Source organism: Pocillopora verrucosa, chromosome 6, assembly GCF_036669915.1.
Source record: "Pocillopora verrucosa isolate sample1 chromosome 6, ASM3666991v2, whole genome shotgun sequence".
NCBI lineage: Eukaryota > Metazoa > Cnidaria > Anthozoa > Scleractinia > Pocilloporidae > Pocillopora > Pocillopora verrucosa.
Window position 1 is genome coordinate 12690071 of NC_089317.1, and position 21135 is coordinate 12711205.

The 21135-nt window shown below is 39.0% G+C and overlaps 2 protein-coding genes across 2 annotated transcripts in view; one reads left to right on the forward strand and one right to left on the reverse strand.

The window, feature by feature from the left end:
• Positions 1-4109, forward strand: part of LOC131769699 (uncharacterized) — a 24718-nt gene extending 20609 nt beyond the window's left edge. The window contains exons 16-19 of the mRNA XM_066168469.1: positions 674-799; positions 898-1164; positions 2366-2602; positions 3081-4109. Coding sequence (XP_066024566.1) covers positions 674-799; positions 898-1164; positions 2366-2602; positions 3081-3640 — 1190 coding nt within the window. The 3' untranslated portion in view covers positions 3641-4109. The remainder of the gene's footprint in view (positions 1-673; positions 800-897; positions 1165-2365; positions 2603-3080) is intronic.
• Positions 4110-5652: 1543 nt separating this feature from the next.
• On the reverse strand, positions 5653-20988 carry LOC131769698 (uncharacterized). The gene is made up of 20 exons (XM_059085431.2): positions 20847-20988; positions 18985-19341; positions 17912-18586; positions 17238-17642; positions 16500-16829; positions 15527-15931; positions 14759-15088; positions 13929-14267; positions 13403-13540; positions 12897-13138; positions 11853-11958; positions 11165-11419; positions 10324-10581; positions 9893-10156; positions 9510-9770; positions 8697-8963; positions 8263-8535; positions 7687-7953; positions 7218-7454; positions 5653-7096 (listed from the first exon to the last, which is right to left on the reverse strand). Exons 1-20 carry the CDS (start codon positions 20899-20901, stop codon positions 6543-6545), a joined length of 6018 nt encoding a protein of 2005 aa, XP_058941414.2. The 5' UTR covers positions 20902-20988; the 3' UTR covers positions 5653-6542.
• Positions 20989-21135: the final 147 nt, after the last annotated feature.

Consider the following 21135-nt stretch of genomic DNA (forward strand, 5'->3'; position numbering starts at 1 on the left):
ACCGATAAATTAAATGCAGTGGTACTAGGAAATGGTCGCATTGCAATGACTTGCATAACTGATGCCAACCCACCGCCAAGTCAATACCAGTTTTATCGTAATGGTGTCTACTTAAGAACTAGTTTTACAGGAGTACATGTTATTCAAAAGGCCAGATATTTTGACGCAGGAACCTATATATGCGTACCACTCAACAAGCTTGGCTCTGGTTCAAACGGCTCTGTCAAGGTTTCGGTAGTTGGTAAGTAAGACGCACTCTTGCACCTTAAGTCATCGCAACTTTATGCGACTTGAAGCAAACTAAGCCTCAGCAAAATTTGGCGAAAAAAACACTCGAGAAGGCCTCCAGCAACAAGCACAACATCACACAAGTTATCAACCTGGCGTTTTTAATATAGTCTTCTGATTTGTGCCAAAATAAGAGAAACTAGTACGAGGCTTGTGCTTTATTTGACTGTCTTTTTTCCCACAAGTTTTCACTAAAATTAAATGAAATGCAATCTAAATTCCTTCACTTTTATCTACAGGTGCTTTTTCTATCATGTACTTTCCACAGAACATGACCGTCAACGAAAGTGCAAGTGTGTCATTCTTTTGTAATGCTACTTCATATGCCCCATATGACAAATTTGTTCCTCAATTTCTTGGAGTAAGCTTAGAGACAACAGTAAAGTGTTCCCACCAGGTCAACAGCTTGTTATAAGGAATGTGAGTCGATACGATGGAGGTACATACATCTGCACAGCAAAGAACGGACTGGGGCTTCCTGATACTAAAGCGGCGGTGCTAAGTGTTCTACGTGAGTAAAACATTTGACATAATGTGAAAATTAGGATTGTCTTCAGTAACCAACCAATTTGATTGACTTGCAGACCCGGTTGTTATTATATTCTGCAGATAAACCATACGACACCAAGCTTGAGGCATCAGTTCCAGACAATATTGCAGTATTAAACTCATCTGTAATAATAACTTGTAGAGCAAAAGCCAACCCACCGGTCATAACCTATAATATTTACCACAATGGCATCCTAGTGTCCAATACATCTAGTGGAATTTACAACATCACACACGCTCTGACTGAAGATAATGGATCATATGTCTGTATACCTTACAACGAGTTTGGTGAAGGCGAAAAGGCAGCTTTGAACGTGTCTTTTGTGGGTATGTAATTGTGTAAGACTCTCAGCCATGAATCCTTCTTATTTTTTCCAAAGATTTTTGGTGGTTTTCATTGTGTACTTGATTTAGTTTATCATTGTCATCGTCATCTTTTATTTGCCTTATTTGCACAATACAAAAAATTTATTTACAGCGGTTATAGCTAGAAGGCGAGGAGACCCAGGAAGCCACCGAGCTTATGGGAGAGCCACCTCACTTACATTAATAAATAAAGAAAAGAAAAAGTGCTGCGAATTTGCGGCTAGGCCAATTCAGTGATTATTTAAGTAAAAACTCTTGCATCTTCGTCTTAAAACTAGGAAGGTTTGACGAACGAGTGACTGAAACAGGAAGAGAGTTCCAAATTTTAGGACCTTGGTAGAGAATTGTAAATTGCTTGAGATTTGTACGGCACAAATGCGTTAGATAATTACTGGCTGTTCTGGTACCATAGTTGTGAATTTGGCTATTCGTTACAAAAAGATTGAGAAGCAATGGAGGCAATAAGGTATTTCTATAATAAAACATGAATTTGGCGATTTCAAACGTATTGACTTGGAAAATATCTAAAATTCCTAGTTTGGAGAATAAAGGAGCGGAATGGGCTCGATAGTCTGAGTTGGTGATAGCCCGCACAGCTCGCTTTTGCAAGAATAAATTCTATTTAAGTTAGATATGTATGTGGACGACCAGGCGCAGTTACAGTAGACGATGTAAGGATAAATTAAGGGTAGTACAAAGTGAGTTTGGTTGTAGAGGATAGGAAAAGCGAGACCTGAATATAATACCTATTGATTTAGCGATTTGTAGATACATAGTTGATATGATGTTTCCAGGTGAGATGATCATCAATATAGACCCCAAGGAATTTAGTTATGTTAGATTGTTGAAGGGGTTTATCTCCAAAGGAGAATGCTGGAGTTAAATTTCTTCTGTCTGGGTTTAAAAATTACGTAGTTAGTTTTCTTTATATTAGTTACAACTTGGTTGCGCTTTATTAGCGGAGGAATCTCCCACTGCAAGATATTTTCAGATTCATAACGTTCTTCAAGAGCAGAAGGTAATGATGATATGACCAATATTACTGGGGACAGTAATCTTCAAGAATGATATTAATTTTGAACAGTCCGATCGACAAAGCTAATACTTAGAAATAGTCCATACACAGAAAGATAACTTGTGTTTGGCTGGTTGTACTTGACAGGACCCTGTGGTGTTAAACGTGTGCATCATACCTGGTCGCCTCAGATTGTGGGTGGAGCTTATGCTAAACCAGGTGAGTGGCCATGGCAGATTCAGCTGGGATACTTTGATAACACCGAAAGTATCCCTCATCTTTGTGGTGGCTCCATCTTGGATCACCATTGGATTGTTACGGCAGCACACTGTGTGAAAAGTGAATTTGGTAAAAAATTCCCCGCCAACTTTAATGTCACTGCTGGTAAGTCATGTTTTGTTGGTGCCGTTTTCATCCATTCGGTAGAACTTAGCCATTGGCCCGCTCCAAAATTGCAATCGCTTGTTATTTTATAATAGAAAGCTTGGTATTTTCATTAAGGCCGAGACACAGTTATGTCGCAGTGTACGTACAGTGATAATATAGCTTCCATTGATCAAGTATTATTACGTATGTACGGTAATAACGTCAGTTTTGTTGACATGATTAACGAAGACAGTTATGACGAATTTTATGGCTCAACCATACCTCCTCTGTACGTTTAGTCCGTATAAGAATGTAATAAAATATTGCATACAAGATTCTCAAAGGATCGAAGTTTTGTATTAGGATGGGTTTGGGGTGAGTAAGGTACAGGAGGGGATTCTTAACATGCCTTATGCCTTTTGAAAATTTCCATTGAGGAGGTTCTAGTTTAAATGCTCATAGGTATGACTGCTGGACTGTTTCCTTTCATCGTCAGGTGAACTCCACAGAGGGGTCAGTGAAGGAAGAGAGCAAACTGTTCCTGTAAAGAAGATAATTTTACACCAAAACTTCGACCAGAAAACCTTACGAAATGATATTGCTTTGATGAAGCTCCAAAGACCAATCTTCTTTGATGCGCATGTGTCACCAATATGCCTTCCAGACTTTGATTTTGACGACGGTACTAAGTGTTACGTCACTGGCTGGGGTCGTTCTGGACCTCTTAGTTCGACGCCAGACATTCTGCAGGAGACTTCAATTCCTCTTGTAGCTCACAGAGTTTGTCAACTGTATTACAAACAGAAAAGAGTTAACAATGTGACTTCAGACATGCGCTGTGCTGGGACCCTGGGTCAGAGTCGAGGCACATGTAAAGGTGACAGTGGCGGACCGCTGGCCTGTGAGAGAGACGACCGCTGGTATTTGATGGGTGTTACAAGTTGGGCAAATGAAGGCTGTATGCATAACGGTGATCCAGGTGTATTTTCAGATGTTTTGTACTTTAGAAGCTGGATTGAAGAAGTCATGAAGAACAATACAAAGACAGCAGAGTAGAGCGGGTTGCTTAAGAACGTTGGATTTAAGTTACAGAAATAACACGAGTGGATGAGAGGACAGATAAAAGTTTTCAAGGTTCTAGTCATTTCATATTCAAATGAATGCTATGTTTTCAGAAAATTATCACAGAATTTCAATTATATTTGGAACTCTCTTGAATATTTTTTAACAAAGCTGTGGTAGCATTTCATATGAGAGTCAGAAAACAGATTCTTTGGTGGTAAAAACTCGAACATTGATTTGCTGTGATGATCCTCGGAACATTTTAATATACAGGAGAACTTGAACTAATTTTTAGCGCCAGCTTTTATTTGGGATGCATGCCTTTTTTACATAGATATATTAAAGCAGCATGTGTTTGTAAATATACTTTTATAATTTTTTCCATGCAATAGTCAGAACGAAATGATCAAAATTAAGGAAATATATCGTAATAAAAGTTTTTTTAAAAGAAATAAATATGAACTGTTTTTACGACACAGTGTGGGATTAATTATCGACTATGAGGTGCTGTGCGGAATGGTACCTGTATAAGGTGATTTCTTTTCTCGATCGATTCTCTCGGCTGCAGAGTTCAGACGTTCAATAAGCCCAAATTCAGATAACCATTTTTCGGTTCAAGTTGAGTGTTAAGAGGTTAGGGTTATTGTTAGAGTTTGAGGCTGGCTTAAGGGTTAGGGTTACGACTCCACAAAAAAAAAATGCACGCGTTGGCATACCTTTTTGGTTGTTGTGGTTTGTAATCTATACGTTGGAGATTCAACCGCAGCAACATAAGTTCATACGTTCCAAGAGGTCTGTTGTATCCTTGGTTTAGTATGAGAGGGATACGTTTCTAAAGAAACTGTGGTACTGCGTCAGTAGGGGAGTACAACAAGATAATTTGTTTTTATCAACTGAATTGATCATCTAAATTAGCCACCGTAAAGAGTGTTAATGCTGACGTTTCGAGCGTTAGCCCTTCGTTAGAGGGAATGGCGAATCGTTCTGACAAAGGGCTAACGCCCGAAACAGTTTTTATACTCTTTACGTCGGCTCATTTACATTATCAACTCAGTTGATAAATATTAAATGATCGAAAGATCCATACATGCTTCTAGGCAGGTATAACGTTTGGTGTCGTAGAGACTATAATTCTATGTGCAGCAGACTATTTGCCGAACGCCTCTCGCGTATCGTTGTCACATGATTATTTTGCTTTTATACTGATTGGAAGTTGTATCATGTCGTTTTACTGCTATGAATTTTTGCTTAAAATAGAATGATGTAGTTATCTTCTAGACCAACGTCGGCTTTTTATCATCCTATATCCAAGCGAGCTCATGGTGAATGATTGCCTATGCATTGTCTTGTTAAACAAAAGCCAAGGAAATACGCTCCATCTACGACGAATGATGCAAAAAAACTCTTCGGTAAAATAGGCAACAGGTTCTCAGATTAGGTGCAGTTAAGTAACTCTTTAAACAGTTATTACGTCTAACAGGTTTGGGCTTTTCCGACTTTTATGGGAGTAGGGAATTATTCAAAGCAGTAGAAGGCGTAATGCGCTCCTTTTTATCCAAAAACGTATTTACCGTTAGATTCCAAAGACAAGTTTTTTCCTTAACATACGTTCCCCAAAAAATTAGGAAAATCCTAATTTAGTTAGAAAATCAGTTTAGTTTCACTTTTTCAGTTTTGCCGGATACACTTTTATTGTCAGACTGTTGTTGGGCTGCGTCTTTTCTGTTTCTTTGATCTGTTTCAGTAAGATATTTGGCTGACAGAGAATCGCGGAAAGCAATCAATATCCTCCAAAATGGTTCGGTCGCATGGTTCTGATCGTTGAAATTCCTTAATCAAAAAGAATAACATTTGAAGAAGGTTCTTTCCGGGGTTTTAGGTACATCGCTACATTAGATCTCAGTAATATTGAATCTGCTAGATATCTTTCAGAGAGCTGGGAGAAACCACAACTTCTCTGGGGGAAAAAGTAAAAGGAACTTGTCACATGACAGTCAAGGAACATTAAGTTTTAAACACTTAACTTTATTTATTCATTTTCTTTCTTTAAGCCGGTAAACCCTTACAAGTACAAGGTTGTCCAATACTCTCATTTGCATTAGAACCAAGTGGAAATAAATTGTTTAAATAAATAAATAAATATATCGAGATTTTCTATTTACACTTTAATGTCAGGCCTATGGATCCTGACCATCCCCTGGAAACGACGGATGCTACACTTTCATTAATAGATGAAAACTAACAAAACTATTTTATCAAAATACTATGATTGTTTCATCTATATTGTTTCATTATAGAATTATAAAAATACAGGTAGCTATATGAAAATTTTCGTTCATTTGCAGTTGTATCTGTGTAAAACAAAAGAAAAAACTGCGTCGTCCAAACGCCTAGCGTTGAAAAGTAACTATTTTCGTCTTCCTTTATACCATGTAATAACACCCATAGAATGACACAATTTTATCAAAGACACATCTATTAGTGGTTACGTTCCATCTATGTTTTTCTGTTCAACGCCCTCTCATGGGCACTCTTGAAGAACGAGCAGTAAACTCAGGGAGCGGTGCATGGGGTGATTTTGAAACATGGCAACATGGCTTATTTGAGATGCACTTAGTTAGATTTTGTAGCTGTTTAGGTTCGCTAATGAACAGGAACCTCAGCAAAACAATGGAGAGGAGAGACCTGGCTGTTGTGACTCTTAATTTATAAGTAAAACTGCGAAAACAACTTCAAAAAGTCATGACACAAATAAGCCTGGAAAAGGTCGTGAGGTGCCCCTACAAAGCGTCATGTTTAATCAATGACACCTTTCTTAAAAAAGTCGTAAACTGCTCGCACTCGATTAATTTTTTTAGCACTTAACCCTCTGTAGAAAAACAAAATCTATTGCGTCCTAAACAGCTGTCTTGGTATTGTTTCTCATGACTTCTTCAATCCAAGGTCTGAAATGAAGAGTATCGGAAAATACTCCTGGGTCACCGTTGTGCATACAGCCTTCGTTTGTCCAACTTGTAACACCCATTAAATACCAGCGGCCGTCTCTTTCACAGGCTAGCGGCCCACCACTGTCCCCTCGACACGTGCCTCGACTCTGACCCAGAGTTCCTGCGCAGCGCATGTCCGGTGTCACATTTTGTATACCTACGTAATGGTTTTTGCAGACCGTGTGGTTCATCAGTGGTACAGTGGTTTCTTGAAGAATGTCTGATGGAGAACCCAAAGGTCCCAGATATCCCCACCCAGTGACATAACAAGAGGTACCGACATCAAAATCAAAATCTGGAAGGCAGATCGGTGACACGTGAGGACCAAACAGAATGGGTTGTTGCATTTTTATCAGAGCGATGTCGTTTTGTAGGTCAATATCGTCAAAGTTCTCGTGTAAAAATATCTTTTCTACTGGAATGTTCTGTTCACTTCCTTCATTGATACCCCTGTGAAGTTCTCCTGAAGATTTAAAAACATCCCGTGAGTGAAAGAACATTGAATACAATTTGAAATATTCAAACTAAACCAGAGGGAGCATTCGCAGCACCTCTTCAGTAATCTAAGTGACTTGAATGCTTACCAACAGTGACATTAAAATTGGCTGGGGGTTTTTCTTGAAGCTCACGTTTCAGACAGTGAGCTGCAGTGACAATCCAGTAATGATCCAAGATGGAACCACCGCAAAGATGAGGGATGCTTTCGGTGTTATCAGAGTATCCTAGCTGTACCTGCCACGGCCATTCCCCTAGTTTAGCGTAAGCTCCAGCCACAATCTGAGGCGACCAGGTATGATGTACTCGTTTAGCACCACACGGTCCTGTTTTACAAAAGAGACGAAATGAAACAACATCGAAAAAGCCGTTTATAGACTGAGGAAACTTTCCGATATTTAGCAACTAACCTAGTGGTGTGATAAGTTTCCTTTAAAGTCAAAGTGTCCCATGGTGCAATTCTTCATTTTATTTTTTAAATCTATTTTTTCTCATGATAGATTGGCTTAAAAATCTGTCAGCTACTGCTAGATGGTAAAAAGTAAAAAAATTACACACCTGTAAAGGTCACGTTTAAAGTTGCCCTTTCGCCTTCACCAAACTCGTTGTAAGGTATACAGACGTAAGATCCATTATGTTCAGCCAGGGCGTGTGTGATGTTGAGAACGCCGCTGGAAGTATTGGACACAAGGATGCTATCGTGGTAAATTTTATACGATGTAACCGGTGGGTTGGCTTTGGCAGTGCAATTCAAGATCAGTGATGAGTTGATTATTGCCACATTATCTGGAATTGATGCCTCCAGTCTGGTGTTGTATGGTTTATCTGTAAAAGAGAGAAAAAATTCAACCTCAGTGAGTACGACTCAAACATGTGATAACATTATTATTGACACCGCCTACTCTAAGGCTGTATTCATTGGTATTCATATTGAGTAGTATGGTACAGTGAAACCCTGTTATAAAGGGGCTTGTGATAGTGAGGTCCCGCGTTTCAGTTGCACTTTATTTAAAGAGGATAGCATCCCATAGAGCTCCAAACTATGTTAACTTAGATCTAGATCGTAGCCTGAGCTAGAGAACTAACTGAATATAAATTGATGTATCCCATATCAAATAACAGGTTTGTACTTACACAGCACATTCAAAACAGCTCCTGCAGTATCAGGAAGCCCAAGTCCATTATGAGCTGTGCAGATGTACGTTCCTCCGTCGTATCGACTCACATTTTTTATAACAAGCTGTTCGCCTGATTGATATACTTTACTGTTGTCTCCGAGCTTACTCCATGAGATCATGGTATGGAGATGGTCATATGGAGCATATGAAGTGGCATTACAGAAAAAAGACACACTTGTGCTTTCGTTGGCGGTTATATTTCGTGGAGAATAAATAATGGAGAACGCACCTGAAGAAAAAAAAATTAAATCGGATTATATCTTTCTTTAAGAATAATCAGGTTCATGAAGCTCAATCCTGTTTTCAGTTTTCTCGCATTGCCATGAGACCGGAAGGCCCTGGAGACATCTTGGATGGAAAGTGATTCTAATTCATTTGACGATTACTCACCGATGACAAAAACCTGGATAGTGCCGTTGAAACCGGAGCCAAGAGTGTTAAGTGGTACACATAAGTAGGTTCCCGCATCAAAATATCTGGCCTTCTGAATGACATATACTCCACTGAGACTCGTTCTGAGGTAGATACCATCGCGATAAAACTGATACTGACTAGGAGGGGGATTAGCATCAGTTATGCACGTCAATGCAATGCGACCATTTCCAACGACTACTCCATTTAGTCTGTCGGTGGTTAGTCTTGTCGATGAAGGATGATCTTGAAAAGAAGGTAAAATTTTAGAACAACAGGAGAGGCATTTATTTTATTTGATGTAAAATGCTCTCAAAAAGTAGACTGTTTTTAACTCTATTGTCTGAACATCACGAAGGAAATGATTGTGCTGAGTCTCGGGGCTCCAGAGCATGGAGCCACTTTCAATACACCTTCCATTCTTAGCTGTTATGCAAGCCATTCGCCAGCACTGGATTAAAAGTCTTTAAAATAATATGTAAATACTTTTTGATAATCCTCGAATAAAAAGGAGGACTGCCACGGGAGGGAGGTGTCCTGGAAAAGACACATGGAAACACAATCCATAGACCTCTGAGAAGAACCAAAAGCCAAGTATTTAAACGTTTACTGGTTGAAATCAGCGGCGATAAATTTTAGATCAGTGCATTTTGGTCACTCAGTTCTGTCCCTGTTAACGACTTTTATATAGGATTCTGCAAACTTGTATGGCAGTAATCCCAGAATCATTACACGTGTGATAAAAAATACTACATTCTACAATTTCAAGATTCCAGAATATTCTTAACTTACAAAGCACGTTCAAATGTGCCGATTTAGAGACGGGACTTCGCACTCCGTTATCAGCAACGCATCTGTATTCACCCCGGTGTGATCTGTCAGCAGATAAGATCACTAGAGTATTTCCGAATGCCATAATTTTTCCATCTCTTTCTCTTATCCAGGACAGCCGTGGAGCTGGTTTCCCTGTGGCATTACAGTACAGGGTGACATTTTTTCTTTCCTTTTCCATGACAGTGATGTTTTGTGGACTGTGGATAATACTCGCTGCAACTACAAAAGTAGTTAAACCTTAGGATGATGTTAGTTTCACTCATATACCTTCAAAAACCAATGATGCCTCTGATATAGGTTTGTTTGTCACATTAATATGGCTCACTTATTATTAAACTTACAGTTGTCCACCGCCACCATTGCAACGGCTGAAACAATCTCGCCACGCACGCTCACAGCTGTACATTGGTAGCTTCCAAAGTCTGATATCTCAGCCTTTGTTATCCTCAGGGTTTGTCCTGTATAATTTACTTTGCTTGTGTTGTCAAGTTTCCTCCATGTTATTGCAGGCGTTGGATTTCCCGTCGCATTGCAGAAGATTTCAAAAGTGTTTGTTTCATTTACAAGTTGATAGGCTGGACGAATGGTGGTGATATTTGGAGATTCTGTAAGAAAACACACGCATAATTGTGTTTTCAAGTTATACTTCATATGTAATTAATGAGAGCAAAGAAAAACGTGTTTATAAATGTCATTCTTCTCAGTGTGCTTGATATCATCTATTTAAAGTAAAAATTCATAATGAGGGTTTTACATTACTTAGAGTACTCACCATACAGAGTAAGTGTAATATTCGCCTTCTCCACACCAGCAACATTAGAGCAGCTGCACAGGTAGCGTCCTTGATCCATAGGAGTGAAGTTCTGAATAACATATACACTTTCATTGGTGTTAAACGAGTTATCTTCGCGGTAAATTCGACAGACTGGAGTAGGATAACCATTAGAAGAGCACTTCATGGCAACAGCTTCACCACGGGCGACCGCATTGAAAGAGAAGTTGGCTGTAATCGCAGTGTCCCTGGGATAACCTGCAAAGCGTTCATCATTAGTTTTCAAACGTAAAGGTAAAGAACACTATCGGTAGAGAAACCTCTTAGCATTAAAGGTTAACTGATCTGGTCAGAGATTCTCTCCATAATCTGACTCATTATGCCCATTAGTTCTAAAGGGTACCAAACCGTGTAAATCATGTAAAACCGATAAAAGTTCATTGGAAGGAATGAAAATAATTTAATAACAGACATCCTTCGCCTGTATAATTTGTTTACCCATTTCAGGTCATGTAATAAAGGAATGATTTAAAAAAGAAAGAGCTGGGAGTTCCCTTTAGACCTAAAATGGTTAAACATGGAGAAGTCGGTATACCGGCATAAAGGCTTCTTTCAGCACCACAATATATATATATATATATATATATATATATATATATATATATATATGGGTCTTGAATAAAGCGTTGAAAACGGAAGCACATTCTCCATTGTGCAAATTATATATATATATATATATACATATATATATATATATATATATATATATATATATATATATATATATAAAGCAAGAAGCGCTCTTGGAACTGTTCGTGGGGTCCAGAGCTTAGCTACTAACCTTCAACTTTAAGCTCCATTGTTCTTGATTCAGAAGCCAAATGATTGCTTACTGAACACTCATAAAATCCATCATCTGCCTGGGAGATGTTTAGTAAAGTGATATTACCAGTCACCTGACTCTCAAAGAGAACTTTACCATTTTTCCTCCACACAATGGTAGGTTGAGGACGACCAATCACGGTGCAAACTAATGTAACGTTGCTGCCGAGGTCGGCTGTTTGATTTGTTGAAAACGATAAGATTCTTGGTGGAACTGAAAGTAAAGGAAAATAGTTTATGCTGTTAATTTCAAACATCGGGGCCATAGCACATCTGTGGGAGTACCATAATGGCTCAAGCGTGTGGCTATAACACTGATCATACGTGCGAAAACTATGAATACGAAATTAATACTCTCTCAAAATACACGCACATCTATCTACTTGATGGAAAGACGTCAATTGATAATACAAAGACCTTGATCTTACAATCATACCAAATAACCATGATACCGCATTTGTTCGTGTCGTCAAAAATGTCATGAATAACCAAAGTCCAAATACTATGGGTGTAACTGAACATGAGAATAAGAAAGATTTGCAAAACTAACAAAAAAAAGTAAGAAAAAAAATTTTTTCGTCTCGTGTGACCAAGTTATAACGCTGTACAAGCTGTTCAGTCACAATTATACACACAGAGGTCATTACCTAACGTTTCAGACGTCTTTTCGCACTCTGTATTTTCCTGGAACTCGACATCGTCGATAGCGATATCACTGCGTGGAGTGCTGCCGACGACACCTTCAAATATCACCTGCCAAAAAAAAATTGTTGAAGACATCAAAAATCTAATAATCACATGCGAATGTTTCCAAAACATAAAATGATACTAATCGACCGGGTGAGGGTAGTCCTGAAAAGGACTGTTGTCGGTAAAAATGACTGACACTGTAACAACCAAGAGCGGAAGTCGTTCGGTTTGGTTTGCTTGCTATGTGAATGTCGCCAACAGCCAGAGGTAATTTTTATGGTGCTGTTAGTTGTTGTTCACATTTTTTGAGGGGAGTCTTCCATAGCCACACCGTAGGTTAAGCAGTGCGAAGACTCCAAGTCAATAATGTGGTTGGCAAGTCGATGATGTTCAGCAACGTGATTTTTAATTTCACATTTTCTCGTCGTTCCTTTGTGTTCAGCCAGTCTTCTGTTTTGTTACCGATCAGTTCAATTACCTATTGTTATAGAAGATCGGTATTCTCAGCAGATCCTGTAAACTGCTCCTCGTCTGTTGCTCGGTCCGTCCTTGTCTCTGACGTCAGTTTTTAATGGCGTAATGTGGTAATCGGTCTGATTACGACACGGTTATTGTAGGGACTGATGTGGAATCCGCGAGATGGTTTCAAACATGAAACTTCACGATCAAATGTTACTCGCAGGTTCAAATCATTAACTGCCTGGTCTGCATACCTGTTTATAGTGCCTTCATAACAAACAAGGGACCCATATCACCTTGCTTTGAATTTTCCGACAAGATTTGTCCAGATGTGCGACGTTGGATTAACATTCACATTATTAGTCACCAGCGCTAGTAATTGACTAAACTCTCTTACCAAAACCCAATTAAATAGACCATGATATCAGCTAAATATAGGGAATCGTTTTAAGTCTTTCAATTTCAAAAGAAGAGTTTCACTAACGATATATTTCTTGCTTGTTTAAATTTTGTGGATCACTGAAAAAGTAAAACTATCTTACCCTATAAGTGTCGTTAAAATAAAGAGGCAATGTCGCTTTGTGCCAGTCGTTTCCCTGGTTGCCTGAAAGCTCCCACAAAACTTGATCTCCAACCTTTACTCTGAGTGTGTGAATAGCCTGCCCATACATATGATAATAGAACACCATACACGTCGTGTTGCCATTGCTAGCTATGCGTGGAGACTCTATCGTCGAAACGTCACCGAAGGTTTGTCCAGAAGCTTCTACGTACATGTAAAATCCTGTAATAAAAGCGTTTAGGGTATTGATTTTGTTTCCTTCCAAATTAGGTAATGGAGTAGTTTATATGGCTAAAATAGATTTTGCCTTCTCTTTAAACATTTACTTTATAGTAGCGACTTTTTTATTTTAAAAATATTTTTAAAATGGTTTAACATTTTTTGGAAAATTCTGTGAAAAGTTAATTAAAAAAGGACTGCTGGGAAAGAATTGCGATTCTTAGCATAAACCATTGCATGAGAAGTGATAATACCAAATGCTCTCACCAAATCCAGAGGTGTGATCTTGAGAGGGTCCTGTGTTGCCAGTTACAGTTGGACCAAATTTTCTTGTCCATGCGAGACCCCGGTTGTCTTCTGAAGTTTCCCAGCCACAATACCAGATGTCAAAATTACAGCTTGCATCTAAAAGAAGACATTTCGTTACCAACAAACATTGATTTTATGAGTTAAACGAAAATGTAGAACAACCTCTTATGTAAATTGAGTGAACTAGCTTATTCTTATGCCAAACGGATATATTGGGACGTCACACCACACGCTTTAGAAATGGAAAGAACGTATTTTATATTTTATCCTCTAGACTTGAATCAAATTTCTTGGGATAGGGGATAGCACTAGAAGTTAACTAACGTTTTCCTTCTCGGCTCCGACGCGTACCGAATATTCCATTTTTTTAACAGCTTGTCATAAATACAGTTGTCAACAAGTGAAAGTTGTCTATTCGTTCCTTTTACATGCTATAGTCGCACTTAAGAAGATACTGTAGTGATTACCAACATGACAACCTTACCCTTTGCATTCACAATGTAATCATAAGCACATTCTACCCCCACATCTTTCGTGTGATCACAGTTACTGTTTCCCCAACCAGCATGTGGACAAGCTGCGAGCGTGCTCTCATTTCCCGTGCAGTTGACGTCATCTAGCCATATTGGCCCATCAATGGCACTCCCAAAAATTGTACTGTTGAAGAAGTCAAAAGCTTCCGGGTAGCCCAGCATACGACACACCACGTGGGCATCATTCATATCCCAATGATCTTGACATATCGTACCCCACTGGCCATTGTAGTAAAGTGAAACACGACCTTCATTTGGATAGTTTCCATCCAACAGCTCAAGCTCTATCACTGATGATGAGTAATAATAAACCATTGCTTGTGAAAGTGTTGTTGCCTTAGCCTACTTAAAGCTGTGTCTTTCATCGTCCAAACTTCAGGAAATTTGCTTTTTTATAATAAGAAGTTTGAATAATCAAATGACACTTGCTAATATCTAGGAAAATTGTTAAATTCCTGAAGAGATTTAGAGAGAATTATCGTACAGCTCTGCGTGCAGCTGCTTCACACTATTCAATGTAAATAAGTGGGGTTGCATGAAGAAATAAGCCTGCTCAAGATTATTCTGTATGTAACAATATTAGAAGATAACAATGCACCTTATGCAACAGCATTTTCCAAACTGTGTTAATTTTACCGCAGATGTCATTTATGCGTTCCAGTGGCAAACGCAGTTAACGTAATTGTTTTCCTCGTTCCTTCTATGAAAAGTGACGTTCCCTTTAAATATAAAGCCTACAGTATACGCACGACACATGCACATGCCAAACCCTTGTTTATACCTGGATATTTCTCTTTACACACAACACCTGCATCATGATCATGGCTGCAGTTATGCGAACCCCATCCTCTGAATGAACACGAAGCCACCGAAGACTCTTTCCCACTGCACCATAAATCATCGAGTAAAATTTTCTGGCTGGTATTTCCGGCGCCAAATCTTCCTTTCACTTCAGCAGATACAGCCCCGGGAAAACCCGCCATTCGACAAATGACGTCTGCATCTTGAATATCAAATAGGTCGCGACACACAGTTCCCCATTCACCGTTGTAGTTGACCTCCACACGACCTTCTCTTTCACTTAACCCATTTACTAATCGAGCATAAACAGCTGTAGTGATAAAATTTTAAAAAATGTTACTAAAAGGGTAAAGATTCTTCCGCGCGAAAAATTTTTACATGTAGCCAGGGAAAACTGCGGTTCTTAGCGTTGAATCTTTGTGAAGAGGAAAACACAACACAAAGTACCCGTAAGTTTAACCTCTTAACGCGGGTCGTGGTCACCCTTCCTATGATCCCAAAGGATTGCTTTTATTTTTCAACTTATATATAACGACCGTTAAGCGGAAGAAAATATCAGAACTACATGACCACTTTAAGAAAAAGATAAATTCTTCATAAATCCATTCCAACGTAGCGGAAGAAAAGGCGTGAAAATTCAAAGAATTCCTAGAATAAAATTTTATTTTCCGCGAGTGACCATGTAATTGAGGTTTCGCAGCACAACAGATGGCAAAGCATCGCCATATATTAGACAAAGCATACATACTAGGCAGTCCAACTGGTTTGTTAGTATCATTTACTACTGTGGAATCTGGAAATCCGTTTGGCCGCAGTGAATCACCGCAAATTACTCCTGCGTCTTCCTCATGATCACAGTTATGAACCAACCAACCATTGTGACCACATTCAAGAAGGGAACTTTCATTTCCGAGGCAATTAACATTGTCGAGCCAGATGGGTCCCGTTCCGTAAAATTCACTTGCGTTCTGTTCTTTCATAAGCACGCCAAACGAGAGTGCTTCCCAAGCATCCTTAAAGCCAAGCATTCGACAAACTACAGTGGCGTCATTGATATCCCAATCGTCATCGCAGACCGTGCCCCAGATTCCATTGTGATAGATCTCTACCCGGCCATACACATCATCTCCATCTCTCAATCGCACAATTGGTGCTATTAAATCAAAATAAAGCAGAGTAGTTCAGTCATTTCATTTCATTTTTTTTTTTTGTTTAAATTTTTTTTTCATTTTATTTGTCTAAAATACCCTCTACAATATTTCTGTACTGACACTACACCGCAAAAAGCATTAGCTAATCTAGGCGGGTAGTGTTGAGGTACTTAATTATACTAAATACAGAATTTTATTAATTACAAAATCATACTAATTATAAAAATTAATGAAGAGAAAGATAGATAAATTGGAAAAAAAGTATTAGTAAAGAATGTCACTATAAAATGAATTATCTATTAAAAGTCTGAATGGAAATAATGCTCATGCAACAAACCACGATGCTAACAGACAGTTAATTACCAGGGGAACTAATTAAACTTCCAAGTACATACAAAACAAAGGATACTTTAGACGTCAGTGTTTTGACCTGCTTTTTCTTGAGTCTGCTTCTAATTTCTCACAAGGCACCCATATTCATATTTTGAAACTCATTGATTCAGTTGAAGAATTAAATTTCAATAAAACTGTGAAGTGTATTCAGTTGCAAACTGCGCATTAAGGAATTACCTTTAATTTTCTCCTTGCAAACTACACCAGCGTCTTCACTGTGATTACAGTTACTTGATCCCCATCTTCTGAATGAACAGGTAGCTAATGAGGTCTCCTGTCCAGTGCACCATAAGTCATCAAGCAAAATCTTCTGAGTGGAATTACCTGGACCGAATCTTCCTCCTACCTCTGCAGAGACTGCTCCAGGGAAGCCCATCATTCTACATACGACTTCCGCATCTCGAATGTCAAAATCATGGTTGCACACAGTTCCCCATTCTCCATTGTAGAAAACCTCGACCCTACCTTCCCGATCACTTGATCCATTGACTAATTGAACTTGAACAGCTTAGTTGAGGAAAAAAATTAACTCAATATTATGATAAATTGGAAATGTATGATAAAAGGATGAAAAACAAGCGGGAAAGACTTTGCTCCTGGGTGCACTCTACTTTGGTCTCACGATTTTTTTTCTATGGTGGTAGCACACGAAGTTCTCAAATAGTCTTCAATTGTAACACAAAGTGATATTTCTAGTTTTGTTGTGACCGTCCACATGCGACAAAGAAAGAAAATCTGAGCACACTACGAGGAATCGAGCCTCTGACCATCGCTGTTACACACGAGAGCTAGCCTACACATTGAACATCTAAAGAACGCAAAAATTCTATTAAATAAATGTTATGTCTAAGGACGAACAAATAGAATAGTTCCTTATGTTTTTCAGTGACATGTAAGCACATTCATGATACTTACACGGTGGTCTAACAGGCTTGTTTATGTCAGGGACCACTGTTGATTCAGGAATATCTGCCCCCCTTGTTTTATTACCACACCAAACTCCAGCATCTTCCAAGTGATCGCAATTGTGAACCAACCAACCACTATGGCCACACTCGTTTAGAGAACTCTCGTTTCCGAAACAATTAACATCATCGAGCCAAATGGGTCCTGTACCATAAAGATCTAGTTCGTCCGTGGTAATTTCCACAGCAAATGAGATGGCAGTCCAAGCGTATTTGAAGCCAAGCATTCGACAAACTACAGCAGTATCGTTGATATCCCAACTATCATCGCACACTGTACCCCAAGTACCATTATGATAGATCTCCACTCGCCCGAAATCAGGAGAGCCACCATCTCTCAAACGCACCATCGGAGCTGTTTAATTGAATGAAAATAGCGCATTCTCTATCTGATTCAAATCTACGTACATGTTTTTTTTTAATAGGAAATTCTTTTATAGAAATATAAGAGCATTTTTCTCCTCTCTTTTAAATAACTAGTGTGTAATACTCGACAATGAAAAGGAGTCTAATCGAATCAGACATAGCACAACTCAAATGCACGCATGTTGAGGGAAAACTTAAAGGGATGTTCAGTCAAAAAGAGTCTGCTAAGGAAAGAGAACAATGATGATGCTGACATACCGGGCGGAAAAGTTGGAGTGGCTGAGCTCTGCATCACGGTCAGTGAAGGTGAACTTGGCGATATCACTGTGGGAACAACTATTGTAAAAGAGCTTCCTGGTGACATTGTCACTTGAGTTGCAGTGGAAGTAGTTGGTGTCGACAAGGCTCCAGCACTCGACAAATGCAATGATGAAGATTTCTGCCCTTTCAACAAAACAGCGCTAGAAGAAATTGATGATGAAATTGGTTGTGCGGTTGTTTTCACAATTAAGTGTGAAGCTGACTGTTCTGCTGTGGAGGGAGTCTTTTGTGACTGCCGTGGTTTCACACTGGAAATTCGTAAGGGTTTCTTTGTGGGTTTTTCTGTTGCTGGACTGTGACATATAACTTCAGCATCTTGGGTATGATCGCACTCATTGACACCCCATCCACTATGGCTGCATTCAGATAACGTGTCTTCTTGACCCGTACACGACAGATCACTTAACCAAATCGGATCACGGCCCCCTGAATTCTTAGTGCAACAGCCAGCTGTCCAAGCCCCAGGGAATCCCAACATTCGACAAACAACTGACGCGTCTGGCATATCCCAGCCATTCTTACATACAGTTCCCCAACGTCCATTTCGGTATATTTCTACTCTACCCCTGTTAGAAGACGTTCCACCAACAAGACGAACTTTTAAGGGAATACCTGAAACGAAAGAGAGATGGTCAACATGAGTGTAGTTATTTCTGTTAACCCACTTTTTAGAGTATCAAACCAACCAAACATTCCATGCTAATGGTTCACGAAGAAGTATGAAAGTCACAAGTTGTAAGAATGGATTTGGTAGCCAAACGAACACTAATAAAACAACGACATCGTATCAGAGCTAAGGACGGCAACTAGAGACAAACTAGCAAAGAAACAAACCGAAATGTTCCAAAATATTTATTTTGCAAGAGTTAATAATATATAAAAAAAAACAAAGGTAAAAAGAAAGGTAAAGCAGGATATTTTTTCATCAAGTATAAGCTTAATGGATGGAGTGATAGGGAATTTTCTCGGGCCTTTCCTTTTATAGGGGGTGTCATTAGACATACATTTACCTTTCATTTCCACCTGAATGATACTCTTGGGTGCTGCAAAGGAGCTGAGAAATGTGCAGCGAAAGCGTGTGGCATCGGTGTCTGTGACATTTTTCAATGTGAATGCCACATCCTTACCAGAAACCATATCAAAAGTGTCCTCATTTCCAACTTTTTGGTGAAAATCACTAGCATACCCTTTAACAGCCATAATCTGCCATTCGTCGCTGTAAAGAAACTTTTCACGCTCCACAATAATTAAAGAAAAGCGATCTGCATTCGGTCTTTCCTCTTTTGTGAGGGATATTGTCCATTCCAGTGTGGCGGTTGATCCTTTGCGAACATTACTGGGTGGTGTGATGCCCCATTCAAGAGAATCTACAGGTTTGAAAAGACGGAGAGAGTCAAAAGGAAAATCAGAAGCTAATCCACGCTTATGAAATTTTGCCACAAACCATGGACGTCAATTGAGGCCGTGAACGTTTCACATAGACATCGATGTAACAGAGACGTACTTATCTTGTGTCTCTGTCGACAGACGTTAATTCTGGTAAAGAGGTGGAGGACAACGAAATGAGATTGCTAGTGCACGCTGCGTTACAATGTTAATTTGGGGAGCACACACTCAGATAACCAAGCGCGAGTTGTGAGGATGCGGGAATACGAAGCGATTCATTTCACTTTACTCGCATGACTTCTCGTTGATGGGCATCTGAGCCCACGTAACTAAGTTTCTGATCCTTAGGATATTATTTCACTCTTTTGTCAAAAGTGAGCAAAAAAAAAAGTCCGTTCTCAGGTCAGAACCGAATAATTAGGTAAACAAAATATCTTTCATTCGAAAAAGATCTCTCTGACGTACTCAACAGCTCAATGTTAATTAATCTTTAAAACCAACTGCTGTTAGGCAGGGAAGGAAACAAGATTCGTGGAGAGTAGCGGAAATCGAGGTTAAATCTTGTGTCCTCTTTCTAGTGTTATCCTGTTGCCTGGATGTAAAGTTCAGCAATATAGTAACAGTGACAAATTTTCAGAATTGATGGCCATCATTCCCTCTCATCAATATATTAAGCTGCAGTTGCAATATCAAAATCTTTGTTAACGTTTTAGCATTTTGACCGTTATAATGAAGTTCAGAGAGGATTTCATCCTGCACGACAGTGCAAGGCATTTGCTTTACAAATCCGTGTTACCGGCGCAAAGCTGTCTTAAAAAAAAAATTTGTAAGCAGGATGTAAATCGTGATAAAAATACGTAACAAACAAATTAAGTCACGTAGAATTAAGTATTATACCGCGAACATTAATTTTCGCATATCAACGCATGGCTTTGTGCGAGAGTTATCAATAAGTTTCTTGACACTTTATAGAGCAGCCCGTAAATTTACAAATGAAAGGAAAGAATCCCAGGTTTTGCGTCGTCGTTGTGAGTTTGAATACTAAAACAAATGATTTGCATGAACTGGCAACTTGAACCGGTCAGCAAAAAAAATTATGAAAGTTTGTTTTCGGTGTTCATGTCATGTTATCGTTGCATGGAATAATGTTGTCAAATTTGCACTTGAAATATTTCCCTGTAGTCGCGTATTTGTCAGCTAAATAAACATCTCTAAGTCTGCATGTATTCCAGTTAAGCATTATTAACAGGTATGCAAATTATCTCAAAGGTCTCTTCGACGATAATAATCCCTAAATATATGAAATAGTTTATCGTAGTTTACAACGAGTGGCGGCATCATTCGCGAAAAAATCGGCGCTAGTATTTCTAAGTTTATTCAGAACTGAAATAGTCGTTGCTCAGCACCGTTCAAAGTTATGTAGTGGATGGTTTGGAGACGATTGTGAAAAGCACGTAAACATTTGCATACGGCATCGAAAACTTACTTGTTAATGAACTCGGTGAATACAGGAACAAAACCAGCAGGATATATACAACCATCGTCACTCTCGAAGAGATCGATTAAGATTTAAAATCGAACTTGAGTGATAGAGATTGACATGGACAGTTGAACCTTACTTAATTCGAAATATGTCCGTTTGTGATATAAATGAGACAGTGACGTACTTATTAAGATATGAAAACACACAGGAATGTGCACACCTCTCAACAATAAACAATAGATATGCTAAATCAGTCGCTAATGATCTATTTTCGTCACGCCAGTTTGTTTCC